The sequence below is a fragment of the Ischnura elegans genome, chromosome X (assembly GCF_921293095.1).
Source record: "Ischnura elegans chromosome X, ioIscEleg1.1, whole genome shotgun sequence".
NCBI lineage: Eukaryota > Metazoa > Arthropoda > Insecta > Odonata > Coenagrionidae > Ischnura > Ischnura elegans.
In genome coordinates, this window is record NC_060259.1 from 71,116,519 (window position 1) to 71,138,273 (window position 21,755).

At 40.4% G+C, this 21,755-nt stretch overlaps 1 protein-coding gene across 1 annotated transcript in view; it reads right to left on the reverse strand.

Moving 5' to 3' along the window:
• LOC124171849 (transmembrane protein 135-like) overlaps positions 1–21,621 on the reverse strand; it is a 37,030-nt gene extending 15,409 nt beyond the window's left edge. Inside the window, exons 1-7 of the mRNA XM_046551207.1 lie at positions 21,462–21,621; positions 21,152–21,330; positions 19,420–19,550; positions 16,529–16,652; positions 16,301–16,443; positions 2,882–2,951; positions 2,642–2,806 (exon numbers count right to left, since the gene is read on the reverse strand). Coding sequence (XP_046407163.1) covers positions 2,642–2,806; positions 2,882–2,951; positions 16,301–16,443; positions 16,529–16,652; positions 19,420–19,550; positions 21,152–21,301 — 783 coding nt within the window. The 5' untranslated portion in view covers positions 21,302–21,330; positions 21,462–21,621. The remainder of the gene's footprint in view (positions 1–2,641; positions 2,807–2,881; positions 2,952–16,300; positions 16,444–16,528; positions 16,653–19,419; positions 19,551–21,151; positions 21,331–21,461) is intronic.
• Between the last annotated feature and the right edge of the window lie 134 nt (positions 21,622–21,755).

Sequence of the window (21,755 nt, forward strand, 5' to 3'; positions counted from 1 at the left end):
AGATAACTAGTGACGGGAGAAGCAAGAAAGAAATTATCAGCAGAATAGCCCAGGCGAAGAGAGCATTCCGCCAAAAGAGAGACCTGCTTACAGTGGGAAACTTAAATATGGAAGTAAAGAAACAATTTATAAGAACCTACATTTGGAGTATGCTCCTATACGGAAGTGAGGCATGGACAATGACCGCAGCGGAGAAAGCAAGGATAGAGGCCTTCGAAATGTGGTGCTACAGAAGAATGATGAAAATCAAATGGATCGACCGAGTTAGTAACGAGGAAGTCCTAAGAAGAGTGGGAGAGACGAGAAGCCTCATGAAAACCTTAACAAGAAGACGGAACAACCTTATAGGCCACATCTTGAGACATGATGGCCTGATGAAGAAAATCGTCGAAGGACAAGTGGAAGGCAAAAACGGAAAAGGAAGACCTCGAACAAAATATATGGAACAAGTGAAGAAGGATGTGAAAGAGAAGAAATACATAGGTGTGAAAAGATTAGCTGATAGGAGAACTGAGTGGAGAGCTGCGTCAAACCAATCCTAGGATTGTTGACCAGTGATGATGATGAATCTATTTTATTTATTTGGATTAATATTACTTATGGAATAGTGTAAGGATTAATAGAATATCCCTCAGAAGGCCTTAAAACTCACCATTTTTAACCATTTATCTTAATTTTTTCTGGCGGAGGGTCCTCGCACCTCCCGCTTACCCTGGCAGGTATGCCATACCCCCAGACACCCCTGTATTAGATGCGCCTGAAACCCCCCCTAGCCTCAATTCCTAGCTGCGCCCCTGGGCATAGCAGCAAAGTGCGAAATTTGGACTATCTCGGTCAGGAAAGTTGGGTTAGGGGTATTGTATAGAATATAGACGGTCACGGGAAACGCAGCTTTGGGTACTGCTAGTAGCTGGTTGTTGATTTTGTGAAAAGAATTCTCGAAAGAAATGACTACTTATCTCTCGTGAGACTTGATTTAGAGCACGCTGCCGGTATGTGGAATCCTCATGTGAAGGCTTAATCAACGAGCTGGAGCGCGGGCAGTTGGTTTGGCCGGTTATGTCTAATATATGCCTCTACCAGCTTGCAAAAAATTATATTTTCAAAAAAATCAAGTTGTTTTCTGCTTATAAGTTCCAAATATATACGACTATATACCTACTTAAGATCCGATTGACGACCTATTCCGTTAGCATCGCGGCAATATGCGAAGTTTGGACGCTCGCGGTCAGGAAAGTTGGGTTAGCGGTAATGTGCGGAATACAGACAGTTACGGTCAAGGCAGCGTTGCAAAGGCAGCACTGACAAGCGTAAAACGGACTCTCTTATCTGCCGAGGCAGGTAAAATGTGCGGAGCACGGATGAGCCGTTCTAGGGGACCTTCTCCAAACCCCTCTCCTCCCGCGCGAAAAAATTTGTCCGGAAATAAAAATAAAATTTCAAGACCTCTCATTTTAAAATTATGTAACTTTTCTACTCATTCATAATTATTGTAGCAGTGACATATTTCGCCATGAAACTTTACATCGCAAAAGAACTCGTAGTTCAAATATTTCCTGAATATAGATGAAAATGTACACACTTTTGATATTCCTTACATTAGGAGCAACATTGGGTTATAATGGGTTAAGGAGGGGCTCAAAGGAGAGGGTGAACGATTCGGGGAAGGTTTGAAAATCCCTAGACCTCCGATAGCTACGGCCCAGCGCCTTCATGTTTAGAATAGATTAGAGAGATATGGGGATGGATTGGCGGGAAAATGGCGTAGAACAAAGCAGAAAATCTGTCACAGAATGGATCGCTGAAGGAGAGAAAGACGGGATTTGAAGTGAAAAGTGAGGGAGTATTTCAGAATAAGCTTGGTACTCACTATTGAAGGCAGTGTAAACGAGGGAAAGATCATTCATATTCCGACGGGTGGTCGGTGGGGTCAATAAAAGAGCCGACCCGACATGATTTCAGAGCAAGGAGAATTATAGAGGTGGAGTATGCAATGATTGACGACTGGAAGGAGGAAATTAACAAGAACTGCTCAGAAATATGGATTATAAATGAAACTATGAATTGTAGAAGGAAGTATAAAGTGCAGTCAACTCTCTCTGAAGCATTTTTTATCTTACACAGACGTCTTGTCTTTCAAACTCGCGTCAAGATGTTTTTAAGAGCATATATCCTAAATATTTGTAATGGTACTGACCTAAAAACAAAAGCCTTAACTTTCTTAAGTCATTATCACATTTTCAGTGCCAAGTACACTAACTTTTCATGGGTGTTCATGAAAATGTCTTCACAGTCTAAAGCACGAAAAAGTGTTGTATAGTGTATTTATAAGCTACAGACATATAATTTCGGGTTATCGAAAAATGAATGTTACACCAATAATTTCCCGGGCGAAGCGACAGTTATTTCAGGTTATCCAGCGAGTTTTCACGGCGATTTTAGCCTAGATTTGTCGTTAAAGCCAGAAAAGATGTGCCGATCACTTTCAGAAAACAACGTGAAGATTACAAGTAATAACCAACACATGTGTAGTCTCATCACAATTATCCTTTAAAAATGGACCATAGTGTATTGATCAACCATGTTTTCTGAACATTTATTCGTGAAATGCACAAAACAATGAAATGTTTAGCATACATACCCGAAAAGAAATTACGTAGCTGGCCATAAAAATGGCTGGGGCCAGGTTCCTCTTCCTGCGAATAGCAGGAATAATTCTTCGACATGGTTTCCGCATGGAAAGACGATCGATGACTACTCGCACTATATTCAGAGCGTAGCCAAACGCAGCAAATTTTGCTCCCTCCTGAAAGATGATCATTGCCCTAAATTAATATTTATTCATTTTACCATGGTAAAGTATTGATATAAAATCAATTACCTTAAGGATCGAGATCACCAGTGACCTCAACTGAGGAGATGGCAACTCTGGCGTAGCGGCCTTCATTATCCTGCAAAGTAAAATTTCGAGATTATTTCAGAAACTTTCATCCAGAAATAGCAAAATGTCAAAAATAATATTTTGAGGGGAGATTTTGGGATACAAGTGAAAGTTCATTGCAAATAAAAACCAATAAATATTAAAATTGTATGATTTTTACTTGATATGTACCAGAAAAGTACGTTTCAAACATTTCGGGGGTCAATAAACAATTGCTTTGGCTATACGGCTTCCAAGTGGATGCCTGATTATAACAACATTTGAAATATTGGGCTATATGGAAACTTAAAAGGACGATGTCCAATTAAAAAATTATAAAATCGTGACAATTTTTATATGCATATTTAATTTAGAATCGCACTGTAGTAGACTATTATAAATATACAAATTTCCCTAGTTCTAAAATACATTTTAATGTAAAAGTTAGGTCTATTTTTTAATTTCTGCCACTTATTTTACTAATTTCTATTTCTTCCGTCATTTACTTCCATGCATTTTTGAAATACCTTTCTACCCTATAAATTTTTGAACATAAACATCTCGGCATTATTTGCCCTTTGTCTTATTATTATAACCAATTAAGACTGCAATTTCTGTCAAGGTATGTTGCCTACCTCGGAAGTCGCAGCATATAAACTAACTTGACTGGGGCTATTTCTTCATATTTATTTCTTAAGTTAGAGGAAGGGGTGGGAAACAGACGCAGAGTGGGAAGGCAGTGAGTAAAGAGATACGGAAAAATCCGGGGTAAAAGGACTCAAGCAACAGCCAGAGAGAACGAGGCACCAGGGCGAGCTCGCATGGTTACACTCCCGGGCCGGGCTTTGAAGCTTTCGATTTTCACTCCTGCACCGCGGAAGGGAGAGGACGAGGAAGGACATTAGGATGAAGGGGCCGCCGCGATAGGATCCCGACGACGCCTCCAAGGAGTGAATAGGGATGGAAGGGAAGGGATACGGAATACCACACCGTCGCAGAGGCGGGCGGGCCGTACTGCTAGCGAAACCGTTATTTAATTCCCTATGAGGAAGGAAATTTCTCCGATTTTCGGTAGATTCAAGCAACAGCCAGTGGCGGATCCAATGGGGGTGGGGGCTAATGGGGATACAGCCTATTGGATCAAGACACACACAAGAGAAATCGACATTTTTGGAGGTTGCCACTTTGTACAAAATCATATAGGTACATTTTCCGATATATTTACCTACTTGAACGAATTGAAATACAAATTAGCCCTAAACTTGGGGCCTATTTGACATGCTTTTGGCATGCCACAATACAATCCAGTGGCAGCTTCAGTGAGGTACTATGGGGGGCAAGAGCCTCCCACCCTTTGGGTATTCAATTTACACTAGATGGTATGAAAATTTTGTTCGGATCCCCACTACTGCTGGGAGATTACCCTCCACTTAGCCCCCCCCCCCCCTTGTCCCTATCATTCCCTCTCCCTCCGCCACTAGCAATAGCTGCTAGAAGAACGACACTGGGAACAGAACTGCAGAAACGAAAAGGTCGCATCCGTATTCTGCAAATTTTATGACTCTCAGAAAGGGTGGAACCAAGATCCACCAATCCATACTTCTATATTCTCCAAATGAACAGTAGCTGGTTGCTCGTTTAGTGAAGAGAATTCTCGAGAGTTGCGAATGCCAAGTAAGATAAATGGGCTTTTTACATCGTGAGACCAAAAAGTATGCTTCCGGTGTATGGTATCCTCATGAGATAGCCTTGAATCAACGAGCTGAAGCGCGGGAAGTTGATATTTGGTTCGGTCAGTTGCTGAGCATTTCAATGCATAACTTTTTTTCCCACGCAATCGGCATAAAATTATCTAATATAGAAGGATGTGAAAATTCGTACCAATAAACAAACAATCAAGCCATGCGTTCTGATTGCTTATATCAGTCGATTACGAACAGTGGCGTAACCACATAGATCTTTCATATTGGCAACTACATATATATTTCATATGAAAGATATATGCGTAACTACGGGGGGGATGAGGGGATAGATCCCCCCAAAGCGTCATACAAAAAAAATTAATGCTATAGTCTAATTTTGACATGCAATAACTGCATCTGCTTAAAGTTAAATATATAGTGCCAAAATGATGTAAAATGTACTTTCAGGCATGTCAGTTTTCAAAAATTTTCCCGGACCCCCCGATGTCTGGGACCATCCCTCCCAAAGCATATTCCCAGTTACGCCTCTGATTACTAATGTGATCGATTCAAAAGTTTCAAAGCGTTCTAAAGTTTTCCATGCCTAAAAAATGCCTCGACCAGCAAACAAACAAATTTTTTCGCAAAAAAATCAAAACTCTTTCCGCCTATAAGAACCAGACATGACTATATGCCTTCTTAAGAACCGAGAGACGCCCTATTTCCGTTGGCATAGCAGCAATATGCGACGTTTGGACGCTCGCGGTCAGGAAAGTTGGGTTAGGGGTAATGTGCGGAATGCGGAGTCGCGGGCAAGGAAACTTTGGGCACTATGCGGAAAACGACTTTCATATCTACCGAGGCAGGTAAAATGTGCGGAGTACGGTTGAACCAAATGAGAATGCGAAAGGGGAGGGGGGATAGAAAAGGCAGAGTGAAAGAGAGGCCGCATGTCATTAGAAATGGAAAGGTGGGAATGAGTAGCGAAGCTAGGAAGAGGTGGGGGAGAGAAGTCCCAGAAAGTGTAACTGAGAATGGAATGAGATTAGCAGGAGTACCGGGAAAGGATTGCAGGCAGAGCCGGATTTACCGTCAGGTAAAATTGGCACGTGCCTAGGGGCGTCGCAGTCCAAGGGTCGCCTTCTGTCACCTCATGCGAGTGGCTATGTCTTATCATAAAAATCGGGGAGGGGGGGCCTCAAGTGAGGTGGGGCGCTCAATGGAGAGGTGCATACAGTCTGGCCGCCGAGAGTTGTCTGTTGACAGCTAGAAGGGGTAGGGGGCAAGGTTGCAAGGTAAGAAAGGGAAACGCCCACATCACATGTAAACAAAAGGGTCCCGTGAAGAAAGCAGCCAGAAGGGACGAGGAGCGTGAAGGATAAAAAGGAAGAATCCTTTGTTTTGGCGATTCGCAGAAAGGGCTTGTTTTGGTGGTTCAGGCTTGCTTCAGTGCTTCATATGCATGTGACAACGTTGTATGACAAGGCGAGGGTGTGAGGTGCATTTGGGGACAGCGATAGGTTGCGAACCATGTTGGCGCAGGGTTCTCCGCCCCTCCTCTTTAAGTGCCATCGCACAACTCTCGCCGGCTGGACTGTACATCGTAACTTTGGGTAAATCCATCCCTGAATGCAGATGGAAGAAAACGGTCAACAGAGTACGGAGGGAGTGGGTGGGCGAACGGGAAAAAAACCCCGTAGAGTGCTATCTCATAGTCTTCCATGGCGTCCTTGGTTAGATGATCTCTTGATATTTCGGGTTCTCACGTCCTTATTTGTCTTAGGGTGACGACAGTTTCTGTATACTTTGACCTGAAGACTGCTGCAGGAATCCACCCTAAGACAAACAACGCGGCGAGAACCCGAAAGATGGAGAGATCATCTAAACCCCGCGGAGGTTGGAGTCGGATTAATGTGGGGAAGTAGGAATTTGACCATTTGTTTTCGGGAAAGGGATCATTAGGAGAGGAGAGTGGGTGACAAACACTTTTTCATTTATGAGCATATTCGTATCAGTTTGTGCACTTTCAAATTGCTCTAAAATGTGTAGTCTTGTGCCCTTATTTTCGACGTGGAAAACTTCTGGACGGAAATTACAAGAATCACAAGTGTGTAGCAAATTTTTGGTGAGAAGAGGCGTTTCATCCCAATTTTCAGGACCCTTTGTGCCCTTTTTATAAACTGATGTACACATTAATGGAGAAAAGGGTTTTAGAAACTCTGTCTAACTTACAAACCAGAAAACATTAGAACTTTTGTTGAATTAACTTAATTGAAAATATGTTTCGTATCTTTCTTCATTTAAAGAAATCACAAAAAATTGTACCATGCAATGTGATGTACGTTATGATTTCCCAACTAATTATATGGCATAAAAACGCTAGGTATAAAATCTTTTTTCCACGCGATTTTATTTCAAATTGACATCGCAAATATTTTTTAAATGCGGATTAACAGGGTTAACTCATTCTTTTATGACTTGATTGTTCGTTTGGTGCTTCCAAGTTTTTGTCCCTCAATATTAAGTAAATTTAAGCCGTTTACGTTGAAAAAAATGCTATGAATTAAAATGCGTATCAACACTAATTTCTTAGGACCCCGAATTCTCTTACCGCCGCATAGTCTTGATTTACTTCGCGAGTTCTCATCGAGCTCAAGCAAACGTAAAATTAATAAGCACACCATCGCTGTGTTATAAATATATCATAATTCTATACTTCAGATTTGCTTAATAGACGTCTCGAAAACTTCGAAGGATATAAATATATTTCTCGGCACGCTAATACTCTAATAATTTCATCTTTGATATGCCAGGCGCTCCTTATTATCAGGGTCAACAATATCATCATCAGGAAAATTTATTCCAAGGATCCAACTCTGCATCACTTCCATCAATGGAAAAATGTCCGTTGTTCTCATTTTCAAAGGATACAACGAATAAAACCACTGTCTGTCTCATTCGTCATTTTTCCATCCCTAAATTGAGCATTTTTGAAACGAATATTCAACGGAGTGCAAGGATTTCAACAGACATTCATTTACTCAGGGGCGCAGCTAGGAATTAAGGCTGGGGGGGGGGCTTAGGTGCAACTAATACCGGGGTGTGTGGGGTTATGGAATACCCACCAGGATAAGCGGTAGGTGCGAGATTAATAAATTGCGGAATTTTAAGATAAATGGTTCAAAATGGTGAGTTTTACGGCTTTCTGAGGGATATTTAATTCATCCTTACACTTCTCTATTAGAAATATCAATCCAATTAAGTAAAATGAATTACACTTAACCATTTCCATTTATCTGAGCTTTGGGGGGGGGGGGGGGGGTTATCCCCCAAATCCCCCCTCGCTGCGCCTCTGAATTTATTTACATATATCTAAATTAATTATCTTATAAAAATGAAAAGCAATTAATATCATACTCATTTATCCAAGAACCAAATTTTAAAAAATCGCCGCAAGATGCGAAACATGCGTTAGGAAATATGGGTACTCACACAAGGGTTAAATTTAGCAATAAATAGCATAAATTGCGAGCGAATTTGGGGTTAAATTATAATATACATTCTTGTCCATAGGAGAATTTGTGAATTCATTACTTTTATTTATGTGCGGTATATGATTGCAGCCAAGAGATGCTTTCCTTTGCTTCGGTGAATTAGTGCTAAATATGCGCCATAATTATTTACTAAATTTTACCATGATAACATAATGGATTGGTGAATTTCAATAAAATATTTCCGCACTGAAAAAATAATATATTGATGTGAACCGAGCTGCTTTGTGCTGTTGTTTGAATTTATATTTTGTAAGCATATTTTGGCTTCCGAGCTGAAATCCGGATTGGGTTGATAAATCACCGCTGGGGAACTAGTTTTCGCAAGGAAGACGTGTTTTCAAGCTGTCATGCAAAATAAAATACGAAACCTGGACGGCTCTAATGTAGCCTCACACTTATGCTGCGTAATTTCCTGCATTTCATTGCATAATCTGACGTGTGTACGAAGGCGTAGTTAACATTGCGCGTGTAAAGCGGTGAATTGCTAGAACGCATGCGAGACTGCATGGATGCGATATGGTAAAATAGTCCATGTTCTAATTTCGTTCGTGCATTCGCTTAAATGCACACCATAATGAGAAATTAATGCAGTTCAAACCTGTGCAATTACGTGCCCCGCGTAATACGGCCTTTAGAATGTGGCCGATCAAAATAGAAACTTCGTAGGTAAGGCAAAAAAACAAATGTTCATAACGAACAATGGGGTAGTTTCCTTCATCAAAAAAACGAAAAAGGTATTAATTGCGATTCGTTATCCACCATTAGTGTATTCATAATATACAAATTATTTGGCTTTAGGAATACCGGTTTAGACGAATGGCAAGTGTCAATTTTATCCTCATTTGAAAAAGGCCAGATTGGCGCCCATGCGATGCCACTCCACGTGACGTCACAGGGATCTAGTTTCTATACGAGTTGATAGGAGTTTTGCATCGTCTGAGATTACCAATTCATGCATGAGGCACAGAACTCAGGGAAACATGTCTTAATAATCACCTATTAAAACTGGTCTAAACTAAAAAGGTCGGAAAGTTTTCCTCGTTTGATAAGGTATTAATAATCCTTATTTAAGCCAAGCGCTACCAGCTAGCATGGTACTCTGCTACCTGCTAGCATCCTGCGTCGTATCAGCGCTCAGAGCCTCGCCCCAAGGTCACCTCACTTGCGGCAGCGGGAACCAGAACCACGTCACACGGGAGTTTTCCCGGCATTCATGCTTACCCGTCGCGTTTTCGCGCGCTTGAAAATTTTCACTTTTCATTTAATCGCGAAAAATAGATATCGTCATTTAAAAATCTAAAAGCGTGAAATACGTACTCCAGGAGTAATAATCTTTCGATTTAGGCAATAAAAAATAATAGGAAACCACCCTATTACTAAAATATGATGAGATTCTTTCCCGGCGTATTGATTGAGTGAAGTCCTCTCGGGATTTCCACCGGTTGATTTGATTTATAGGCACCAACGTTTCAATGAACGCCTCAATATTTAACATGGCTCCTTTCTCCGTATGTTGGGCTTGGTGAACACCATGTCAAAAACTGGCCGAGTTTGTGAATATCCTGGATGATATTAATTTGAAAGATACGGACATTTTGGTCAGCTTGGATGTTGTGTCCCTTTTTACTCGAGTGCCACTCGTTGACACCATTGAGTTGCTGCAGAATATTTTTGATGACAACACGGTGAAACTATTCCATCACGTACTGACGTCAACTTATTTCAAATATGACCAGGAATTTTTCGAGCAGACGGACGGAGTTCCTATGGGATCCCCTCTATCTCCAGCCATTGCAAATTTTTATATGGAACATTTTGAAGAAAAGGCACTCTCCACAGCTCCGCTACGCCCAAGGTATTTTTTCCGATATGTGGATGATACCTTCCTAATTTGGCCTCATGGGTCTGAGGCTTTAATGAAGTTTTTAGAACATATGAATAACCAACATAAAAACATTCAGTTTACTATGGAAAAAGAAATAAACGGCAAGATTCCTTTCCTCGATATCTTGATCCACCAGAAGAGTAATGGTTGCCTGGGACATAGCGTGTATCGCAAGCCGACGCACACGGATCTGTATCTGAATGCTCGCAGCCATCACCACCCTTCTCACAGAGCGGCGGTACTTTCTACCTTAGTACATCGTGCCAAAGCCATCGCGGACACGGAAAGTTTTCCAGATGAGATGAGATATTTGAAGAGAACATTCCGGCAAAATGGATACAGTGACCGACAGATCACTTTGGCCATGAAAAGAACTTTTAACGAAAATTTGTCGGGTGGGAAAGAAGAGTCTAAGCCTGTAGCCAGGGCCGTTCTGCCATATATGTCGACAGTATCTACTAAGATCTCGAACATTCTCAAAAGATACAATATAGAGACAATACATAAACCTATTAGTAAACTGAGGGACCAATTAGTGAAGGCAAAAGACCCCGTTGGCCTAATGACACCTGGCGTCTACCAGATTTCCTGTGAATGTGGCCAAATCTACGTGGGGGAGACTGGTAGAACGATAGCCACCAGGATTAAGGAGCATCGGAGGCATTTCAGACTTGGACAGCCTGATAAGTCTGCTGTGGCTGAACATAGCATTAATAGGGATCACCAAATTAAATGGGATAGCGCCAAATTAATCTGCCGTTCCAACAACTTCTGGGACAGGCTCGCTAAGGAGGCCATTGAAATTAGGCTTAATAAAAATTATTTCAATAGGGACACTGGATACAAAATTAGCAATGCGTGGAATCCCATTTTAAAGAAAATTAAAAATCATAGAACCCCACCGTTTCATAAAAATTCAGATTTTTCCGGCCGATCAGGGGTAACTTAATTGTTGCAATTTGTTTATAGTTACTTATAAACATTCTTTAATCAGTAAAAATTTATTATTCACCCTGAGGACGATGAACGAGGCGTTCATTGAAACGTTGGTGCCTATAAATCAAATCAACCGGTGGAAATCCCGAGAGGACTTCACTCACCCTATTACTAATTATTATTTTCTTAAATTAACACGTTGGAAAACTGTGAGCGCAGGTATGCGGATCTAAACATAATGGCATCAAAGGTAGAAATTGGCGAATAAAAAAATATTCGATTCCATTATTTCATAAAAATAGTAAATCGTTCCATCGTAACAACAGTGTCACGATGAAAATACGAAACAGATCTCACCGAAGCGGCGCTGTTACGGACACTTTCTCCACAGCCGTGACCACGAAGAAAATACCTAGAACATGACTGTTTCGACCAAAGCGGAGCTCGGAGACAGGGTGGCAGAATATCAGTCAGATATTCTCAGGCCTATCTATACTTCGCAAACCAAATTCGCACTTTTACAAGCTATTAGATATTACTTTTTTCCTCCTAATCACCCGCGTAGAAAACAAATATGGAAATAAGCACAGGTAAATCTAATGAGGACTTAGGTTTTCCTGGCATATCAGATGCAGAAAGGATTCTTGGGTTCTCCACCGGATAATTCACCACCGCATGAACATCAACCGAGACTCCAGATTTCATATCAGCAATGCTTGGAGACCTACCTATCATGACCTCCATTATACACAACAAAAAAGGCGAGAAAAGCCGAACACGCCAGAGCCAATCAGATTGCACCCGACCCATGGACCGTATCACCTTGAGAGATAACCCCCTGAGGAAGAAGAACAAGTAGTTTTGTAGTAGTAGTAGCTTTGAAACGTCGGGGGATATGCAGCCAATAACCCGGTGAAGAACCCGAGCATCCTTTCTTCACAGGTAAATCTTGAACTGGCACCAAATTCATAAATATCGCCATATAAAAATAAATTCAACTGATATGGAGCACCACCTGAACTACATGCTGGGAATGCGTGATGATCAAATGCCCTTATAGATCATCATTTTGGTGAAGGGCGAGCCCCTTGGACAACCGCCATTTTACCCGCCCCGGAAGGGACTAAAGTTAGAATATAGGAACATTCCATCCCCATCATATCTTTCAAAAGGTTCTCTAAAATATTAATATCTGTTCATTATCTTGATTAGTAGCGTTCATAGATCTTTATTTTGGGGGTGAGGGAGGCATTTCATATGTTTGAACACTGCAAACAGTCAGCAATTTTTCCCTGATTTTGAAACACTAATTTTTCCCAATGCAAAGTGTAACCTCGGAGAATAGAGGCGATCAAGCCTGTCAGGACACTTCAGCATTACTCATCGAATTCATTTTAGTGATTCCAACCCATCTAGCTTGCCTCTCCTGTCTCTCGCGCGTACATTAAAGACCGTTTTACACGGTACACGGAATAGGGTGGTTTCCTATTATTTTTTTATTGCCTAAATCGAAAGATTATCACCCCTAGAGTACGTATTTCACGCTTTGAAATTTTTAAATAACGAAATATATTTTTCGCGATTAAGTGAAAAGGGAAAAATTTCAAGAGCGCGAAAACGCGACGGCTAAGTATGAATGCTAGGAAAAGCCCGTGTGACGTCATTCTGGTTCCCGCTGTCGCCGTGTGAGGCGACCTTGGGGCGAGGGTATGTGCGCCGCTTCGATGCAGGCTGCTAGCAGGTAGCGCTTGGCTTAAATAAGGATTATTAATACCATATCAAACGAAGGAAACTTTCCGACCATTGGCAGTTTTAATAGGTGACTATTAAGACATGTTTCCTTGAGCTCTGTCCCTCATGTGTGAATTGGTAATGTCAGATGATGTAAAACTCCTATCTACTCGTATAGAAACTAGGTCCCTGTGACGTCACGTGGAGTGGCACCGCATGGGCGCCAATCTGGCCTTTTTCAAATGAGGATAAAATTGACCATTGCCATTCGTCTAAACTGGGATTTCTAAAACCAAATAATTTGTGTATTATGAATACACTAATGGTGGGTAACGAATCGCAATCAATGCCTTTCGTTTTCTTTGATGAAGGAAACTACCCTATTGCGCAATCTGACGTACGTGCGAAGGCGCAATAAAAATTGCGTCGTGTAAAGCAGTGAATTGCTAGAGCATATGCGAGAATGCGTGGATGCGAGACGGCAAAATAGCCCCTGTTCTAATTACGTTCATGAATTCACGCAATTCCACGCCATTTTAGAAATTAATGCAGCTATAACCTGCGCAATTCCGTGCCCCGTGTAAAACGGCCTTAGCTTATCAGTAACTTACGATGATGGATCGATAATAGTAGGGAGACAAGATAGTTGTAAGATAAGGCTTTCCATTTTACATAAGGAATCTCCATGGTATTTTGTGATTTAATATGTGTAAGAGATAAAATAAATGACGGCGTATTGAGAGGATAAATGACGCGACCGTGCCCGTTGTGCATGATAAATTAAGCTAATTCAGACTGCGAAATGAGGAATATAAAAAAATTAATTTTTTATACTAATCTTTATTTCGGGAGAGAGGGGGCTGTCCCGCGCCTTACATTCGCCCCCGCCAAATATGGAAGGTATACCAACGGGTAAGAGAATGAGGAAAGATCACCTTGCGGTTATTTTCAGCTAATACAATTTTCCAGATTTTTCTCTCTATCTGAGGCATTCCGCGACTTTACAGACACAATAAAATTCTCTGGCATTTCAGGTTTTCCAGAAATACGGATAGGATATCTAGGCACTTAGGTCATGTTGGCCGCAGACTTACACAGAGACCTGCCTTCGATTAGATGCCCGGATAACGCATTGCTCGCGCTCACAAAGTAACTCGAGGGATCCAAGGAGAGTGACTCTCAAATTGAGTATAAAACAACTTTTACCGTTAACGCAGTGAAATTACGAAAACTTCCGACCTCCAAGGCCGTTGAAGCCCTCCCATGAAGATAATACTGACTATCAGAGTTCCGGCAACGGCCAAGTCTATCAGAAGGAGGGGGCCTTCTGGAAGCACCTGGAGGAGATGCCTCCCTCCTTCGGAGTGGGGAAAAATAAATGAAAAAATTGGTACCGGTCTGATTTAGTCTAACAAATCATGCGCGAGTGAATAGCCGCGCCATGTACACACATTCAGTGATAGGTACCCCATTTTATGTATTAAAACATAACATATCACTGGGTTTCCTCCTTTAACATGAGCTTACCTGATCTTCGCATGTTCCTGGACCCCCTAACATTATCACTTGATCATCTTAAATTACTGATAATCATTTCTAGCCCGAGTGTTCAAGAAAGATAGAAAAAGGCAAACACGACTGGCCAAAATTGCCAAACAGAACTGGACGAATTTTCCAAAGTATCTTCACAGTTACGATTACCTCTCATCACCGCAGTGGCGGATACAGATGGGGGGCGCAGGGGGCGCGCGCCCCCCCCCTTGCGGGTCTGCTTGTATTGCCGAACATTGTAAAACCACAATCGTAACTTTTTTATATCATAAGATGGCATTGTCTTTTACATGTTTATAATCACTTTAAATAAAATTTTCATATACTTTGCCTGAGACTTGATCATCTTTTATTACGATAAAAGTAAAGACAACTCAAGATATGTTGCGCCCCCCCCTTGAGTTTTTTCTGTATCCGCCACTGCATCACCGAGGTTATGCACTGTATTGGGGAAATATCAATGTTTAGAATTGCAAATGGTAGTTCCTTCAGGGGTGAATATCACTTAATTGTAGTGATGGATTTAGGGGGTTCACAGGAGTCATGAACCCCCGCCCCCCAAATTTCATCAAAAATTTTTCATTTCTATCAGTCAAACAGTTTGGTCACTAAGAAATATGACTGAGAAAAGCTAAGCCATAATTTAAAAAGAGTCCTAAAGACAACAAGGTTCTAAGACCCAAGTTCCACACCTGTTTACCTACAAGGGTCATACAGGGGCCAAAGGTCACCTGAATATGAACCAGAGTATTATTAGTATAGATACATCAGGGTGCTAAATAATTGGTTTGGAGTGGTACCATAGGAAATGACAATGCCTTCAGACCACTATTTATGGTCTGGCACACAACTCGGCGACCTTTGACCCCTGCACAACCCTTGGAGGTCATCAAGTTCAGGAGATGGACTTTTTACTTGTGTACCCGTTAAGCCTTTGGTTCACCATGTTGGTTGTGAGCATAGTGCTGCTCAGACCACACCGACCTTTGACCCATGAGTAACTTTTGAGGCAGAATGATTGGCAATTCAAATCTTAGGACACTGTCTTAATCATCTTTTCACACTCAATGTTAAGAAATTTAGTACCCCAAAACGCACCGTACTGACCTTCGACCCCCTTAAAGGCCCTAGATGTCAAATGGTTGACAGTAGCAATTTGAAGACATCAAAATTGACTTGGAATCTTTCCTAACCTATGATTTGGCACCTGGGTTGTCATGATACCCTGGGTCAACCTTTGGTGGCCATTGACCCCTTGGTGATTATTGGAGGTCGAAGAGACAATAAGAGGGACCTGAGGATATTGTCTTGAACTGACATGGGATCAGATTACTCAAGGGATAATGGGCCAATTATCAAGAATAACAATAGAGCACCCAAATAAAATACCCAAAAGCTTATCATTATTTTCATGGGTAATATCAAAACCCAGGATTTATACTGCTAGAGATGAATAATAGAAAAAGGGCCAACCGATTTCTATCACCAACATTAAACTCTCCCAGCAACACAATATCAGCAATAGGAAAATCCAGTGGACACCATACTCAGTGGCGTGGCCAGGGGGGGTTCGGACCCCCCCCCCCCCCAAAATATAAAAACACAATAATTTTCCTCCATAGAAGAAAACAAAATATTGAAAAATCATGAATTTAAAAATATTTCTTTAACAAATGAAGTCTTTTCGATTATGAAAAGTGTTGAAATTAGTTTAAAACCCAAAACTTAGTACCCTGTTTTTCAAAAATTTCCCCCTTGGTTTTGGACCCCCCCCCTCGAACAAAATTCCTGGCTACGCCACTGACCACACCATCTACAACAGAGTATCTACATATTTGATCTTCTTTAGATGGTAACCTTCACTTTTGCCTCATGAGGCGTAATCAGTACACACTTCTAAACAAGGCTGCTTCGGAACATTTATTCAATACGATAACTTCTTAAACTGCTGAGGTTACACAACACATGTACATTTAAAGAATAGTAATATATTTGTCAGTATATTATCAAATCACTATCACAAAATTGAAAGTTTACTCACCAATGCTTAGAGGTAGTTTTGGGATGAGATGCCATTATCATCATAATTAATGCATTGCACCGCATAAACAGGTGTGTGGCTTTCTTTCTTATAACTCTGTCATGTCTAAATTGATTTGTTTCCTTTAATTTCAAGGTGAATGCCTAAAAAGTAAAATCAGATTAAATGGAAGCTGCAGATACAAATAGTAAATGCGGCATCATCATCTTTATGGATGAAGAACCTCACCATCTGGATGAAGCTTGAAGCCATGAGACCTCTCTGCGAGGGGTGCTCAATGAGGATGCACATTCCTGTAAGTACACCAGGGATAACGCCAAGAGTTTTGTAGGTGAACTTCCCCAGTATCTTCCTATGAGAGACAGAGCATATGCCAAATTACATTGTTTATATGTAAGTCTACATGTATTACTTTAATGCTGATGCTAAAATAAATATTGACAGTTATAAAATAAGGAACTGGTACAGAGGTGAATAATGACACTAATTTTGTTAATTAATGCAAAGATTAGATTTGTGCAGAAAAAAAATCATGTACCTAGAGAAAAATCATTTTAAAATAGGCTTTTTTCCTTCCATTTAAGTGCAAGGAGCGGTATTTAGACTACTCACTCTATTTAACTAAGAGAGTGGATACCATACATGTAAGTCATTGCTGAGACCAAATTAAATGCCTTTTGCTGCTGGAAATCAATGATTGAAATATTAAAAGCACTGTATTTTGGCTTTATGTAGCCATATGACATCAATAAAATGCAATAACCTTGCCATTCAGGGGTGCAGCGAAGAATTAAGGCTAAGGGGGGTTTTAGGCACAAATAATACTTGGGGGTGTGGGGGTATTGCATACCCGCAAGGGTAAGAAGGAGTTGCGGGGGCCCTCCTTTAGAAAAATTCTAAGAATAATAGTTCAAAATGGCGAGTTTTACGGCCTTCTGATGGATATTTGATTAATCCTAATACTATTCTATAAGAAATACTGATCCAAATAAGGAAAATGGATTAAACTTAAAAATTTCTCTGAGCTCTGGGGGGGGTTTTAACCCCCAAAACCCCCCCCCCCCTCGCTGTGCCACTGACGTCATTTAAGACTGAAGTTCCAAAAAAAACGCACTGGCTCATGAGAGGGTCAACATTTGCAAAATTACAAATATTCCCCTCTCCTAGCATTGCACAAGCTGAATGTTCTTTTTGGCTGTATTAAATCAGACATTTAGCCCTCAAATAAATTTCTGACTCAGCTGATATCAAATGGTGTCAGGAGACACAAATTGCATGTCAAAAGGAGTCAGGTAATGTTCAGTGATAGCCAGTGCATCACAGAATGTGGTCAGACTGGCATTGTTTAAGAACAGAGTGAAGTCAGGCTGAATTAAGTGGTTGACATTGTCAGACATTAGCCCATAATTATAATCAACTCCAACTTCAAAAACTCCTGCTAGGGATAGTACCTCTCCCATTATCATGACTAAGCAACCAGGTCAAAAACATTCTCCATGGGCAGGCAGGCTGAGAATGAAAATGTTATCAATCTAATCCTTGAATTTTCAGTGCTTGATATTTACTTTCACAGTAGTCATTCCCATTTATTTGTACTGCAAGTCCTCCGCTTATTTTTCTATAGAGCTGCAAATTTGCCTGGCCTCCAAGATGAAATTCAGTGCATACATACAAACAAGATCAGCAGCTCAGTGAACAACAATTATCTGCACGCATGCATAAAATAGTCCCCTTGTGTCATGACCTTCAGCACTCGAGTTTATTGAGAATGTAACCGGAATTCGTAAGCAAATGAAATGAGTGTTTTGCAGCAAGCAGAAAATTTTTTTGGGGACTGAAGACCTTTCAGCCTCCTTCCCTCTCTCCAGCTATGTGCCAGTAACTGATGCTTATGGGCATTGGTTTTTGGGCTACAAAATTCTGTAATGAGACACTATGAAATTGGATTTAAAGAGTTGGGTTTTTGAAATTTTCAGAAGTAGACAGGTTAGGGAGATTTAGACTTGGGTAGGTACCTTCGACTGTGCAGACTGATTTTGAATGAGTGCTCAGAAGCATGCGGGAGTCCTTCCCTAGCAAATGAGGAGCAGGAAGTTACAAGGCATATTAACATGCATGAGTTAATATGAAAATGCATGAATGGTTTTGGTGCATTGGAACAGAGCATGTAAAAATGCATGAAACGAATTAGCACAGGTTCCATATTCTGTTCATGCATTCATAGACCTTGGGTTGTTAGATGGTACATTTTTGCATTGATGCATTTAGACATTATCTCATACATGTACTGTGTAACCTGGCCATGAGGCTCCATTTCCTACTAATATTCATGATCTCTGATGTGGTGATTATCACCGAAGCAGATGATGTATTGATAAAGTATCTCAGAATCAGTGATCATGAAGATGACACAAAAAGGAGGCCTTAAGTTGCTGATACCAGGAATAGTTCCTGTACAGAATTCTCACTTGTTTTCTATAATTTTAGAAGAATGACATATAACTAAAAAGTTCAAAATAATTATATTCTTTACGTCCTTGGCCTCCGTTTCTTATCGTCCTCAGCCTGAAACTGAATATGTAATAGCAAACTAACCAGCGACACTTGGAATAATGACTGTATTGAGATGTTTGATGATTGACAGCAAAAGCTATAGTTCCTTTGAAAGGTATCAGCAGTCAAAATGAAGCCAAAGAAAAGCCTATGCCTAGGATCAGTGGCACAGTGAGGGGGGGGGGGTTGGGGATAACCCCCCCCCCCCCCCAGAGCTCAGAAATTTTTAAGTTAAATCTATTTTACTTAATTGGATTAATATTGCTTAAGGATTAGTGAGAGAATTAATAAAGTATCCCTCAGAAGGCCGTAAAACTTACCATTTTGAACCATTTATCTTAAAAATTTTCTGGGGGAGGGCCCCTGCACCTCCCGATTACCTTAGCGGGTATACCACACCCCCAGGCTCCCCAGCATTAGTTACGCCTGAAACACCCCCTAGCCTCAATTCCTAGCTGCACCCCTGCCTAGGATTACATATTGTCATGAATATTTGGGAAGGTGTATATTCAGTAGAATAACCCTTCAATAAGAGCAGTATGAAAATGTTGGCAATGGAATATTACCTGAGAACACAATTATATACCACGAATCCAGTACCCGTCAGCGCACCATATACTGTGGAACGGAGAAGTGCTTTCAAAAGTGTTCCACCTCCGTTTTCGGAATCCATACCCTTTCTCATCAATGCCTTAACCTAAAACAAATGAAATAATGGTGTTTTAAGGACTGTGAATATAGTCAGTATAACCAGCCCCCATATTAATAGTCAGAGAGAATAAAGAGTGGAGATGAAATTTAACAATAAGAACATACAGTAAACAAAAATAAATAAGTCCACATGACTTTGATGAATTTTCTAAAAATATTTTAGCTTCAACAAGACTGCATTTCGAGCAGCAAATAAAACCATTGGTACTGTACTCAGGTTACCTATTTTCATTGACATTTTTCACATTCAATTATTAAATACTTTAATTTCCGCTACATTCATGCCTTGATGATAATAATTATGCCAACATAAATCACTGAAATATATCAACATATAAATAAGACAATCACCAAATATCGGGCCTCATCACTGTTTGTGCACTTATTACACAAAGAATTCAATTCTTTATATTTTTTGAGAAAGGACAAATATTTAATTTGAATACTGACCAAATGAACAATTGAATGTGGTCCCTCGCCACAAGGGGTAATACAAGGCGAGGGGTACGGCCGACTTTTGATGGGTCCCGAAACTGAGACTTAGCTAACCTGCGCCCATAATGAAAGGGGGAGAGCAAGGAAATGTATATTTTCGGCATTCGTTCGCCTGCGTAGAAAAATCTCAGATGAAAATTTGTGGCTTCCATCTCCTGGGTCAAAAAATGCCCTGTCGCATATTTTCGTCATTGGCAGGGAAAGGGTTAAATAGCATGTATTCATATGAAAACAATACATATTATACTTCAATGTGGTTCAGGTACTTTGGAGGTGCTGCACACTGCTATCAATCCTGTCATGCTGAATTTGCATTGCTAGAGCAAAATTTATTTCCAATACTTCCAACTAATACTTTCAATAGATCAGATTAAAAGTTGCTCGACTGAGCAAAATCTGAAGACTCTTTGAAAGACCTTTCTTAAATAATACCTGCTCCATAGGTCATATTCAAGTTCATGACTAGACTATATGTATCCCACCTCTTTCATTGCTGCAAATTGTCTGCAACTATATACAAGCAAATGCTTAAGAGCAGAACATATGAGAATAATGAAATATCTCTTTCAATTGCATCTAGACTTGTTGCAAGGGACATGCTAACTCCTCCAATGATTTTGTTAAACCTGAACACTCAGTGATGTTCACTGATTAAGTGCTGCACAGCTTCGATTTAACGGAAATTTAACGGATGAAATTTGGGCACCCAAAAGACTAATGTGACATTGAATAATATACTAAATTATGGCGATAAAGGACATTATTATAAAAATATACAAAAAAAACTATAAGAAGGATTAACAAAAAGAAGAAAACATAAAAAGGACACCTACTCAATATTGTAGAACATTTCAGCAGTCAAGCCACTTTTCTCAACCAGAAAAGAAATACATACATCTACCTATGTATTTTACATGGGTAATGTCCACACACACATAAAAAATAATATACATAAAAATATAATAGTGTTTACAGATAATTCAAATGTACTTATGGTCAGCAATAACATTAATGCTTCCGGAGTTTAAGAAATTTTCGTGTGTAATACGTATCTAGTACATGTGTCCACTATAGTGGATATAGAATACTCACCCCATACACGGCAACAAATAACTTGAATGAACCTTTTATACTGCTCCATAGCATAATTAACGAGGCTTTCGTGCATGATTCACTCCATGGATGAATGAACCTATGGCAGGGGTAATACTCGACTAATCTTATCTTGCCGAAGTAAACCATAATTTCTGTCTGAACCGATTCGAAGCGCTCTTGAAAAGAGAAGTCGGAGAAAAGGGTTAATTACCATTACCACATTAATATTCAATAGTCTTTTCTCAGCTATACCGGAAGGAACCAAGCCATTGAACGTACCAGTTCACGAGGAAAGAAGCACACTTACCTGGTTCGAAATTAGGTAGCTGGAAACAGAGGATCCTCAAAGCACGTGGTACGGCACAACATTGTTGCACCTAATTGTTTAACTCGAGTCGTCGCCACTGCCAACAGTTGCGGAAAAATTAGATATGACGCGCAACATTCCCCGCCTCACCATAATCTACAACTTTGTAGGAATGCTATTTCAATATCCTAGGAGGAGACTCGTCGTCTGCATTTTTTATAGTTTCTTCTTTGTGGTGACTTTGCATAGTAGGCATTTTAAATAAGGCGCTATGGCCCGGGGCACGATTTACCA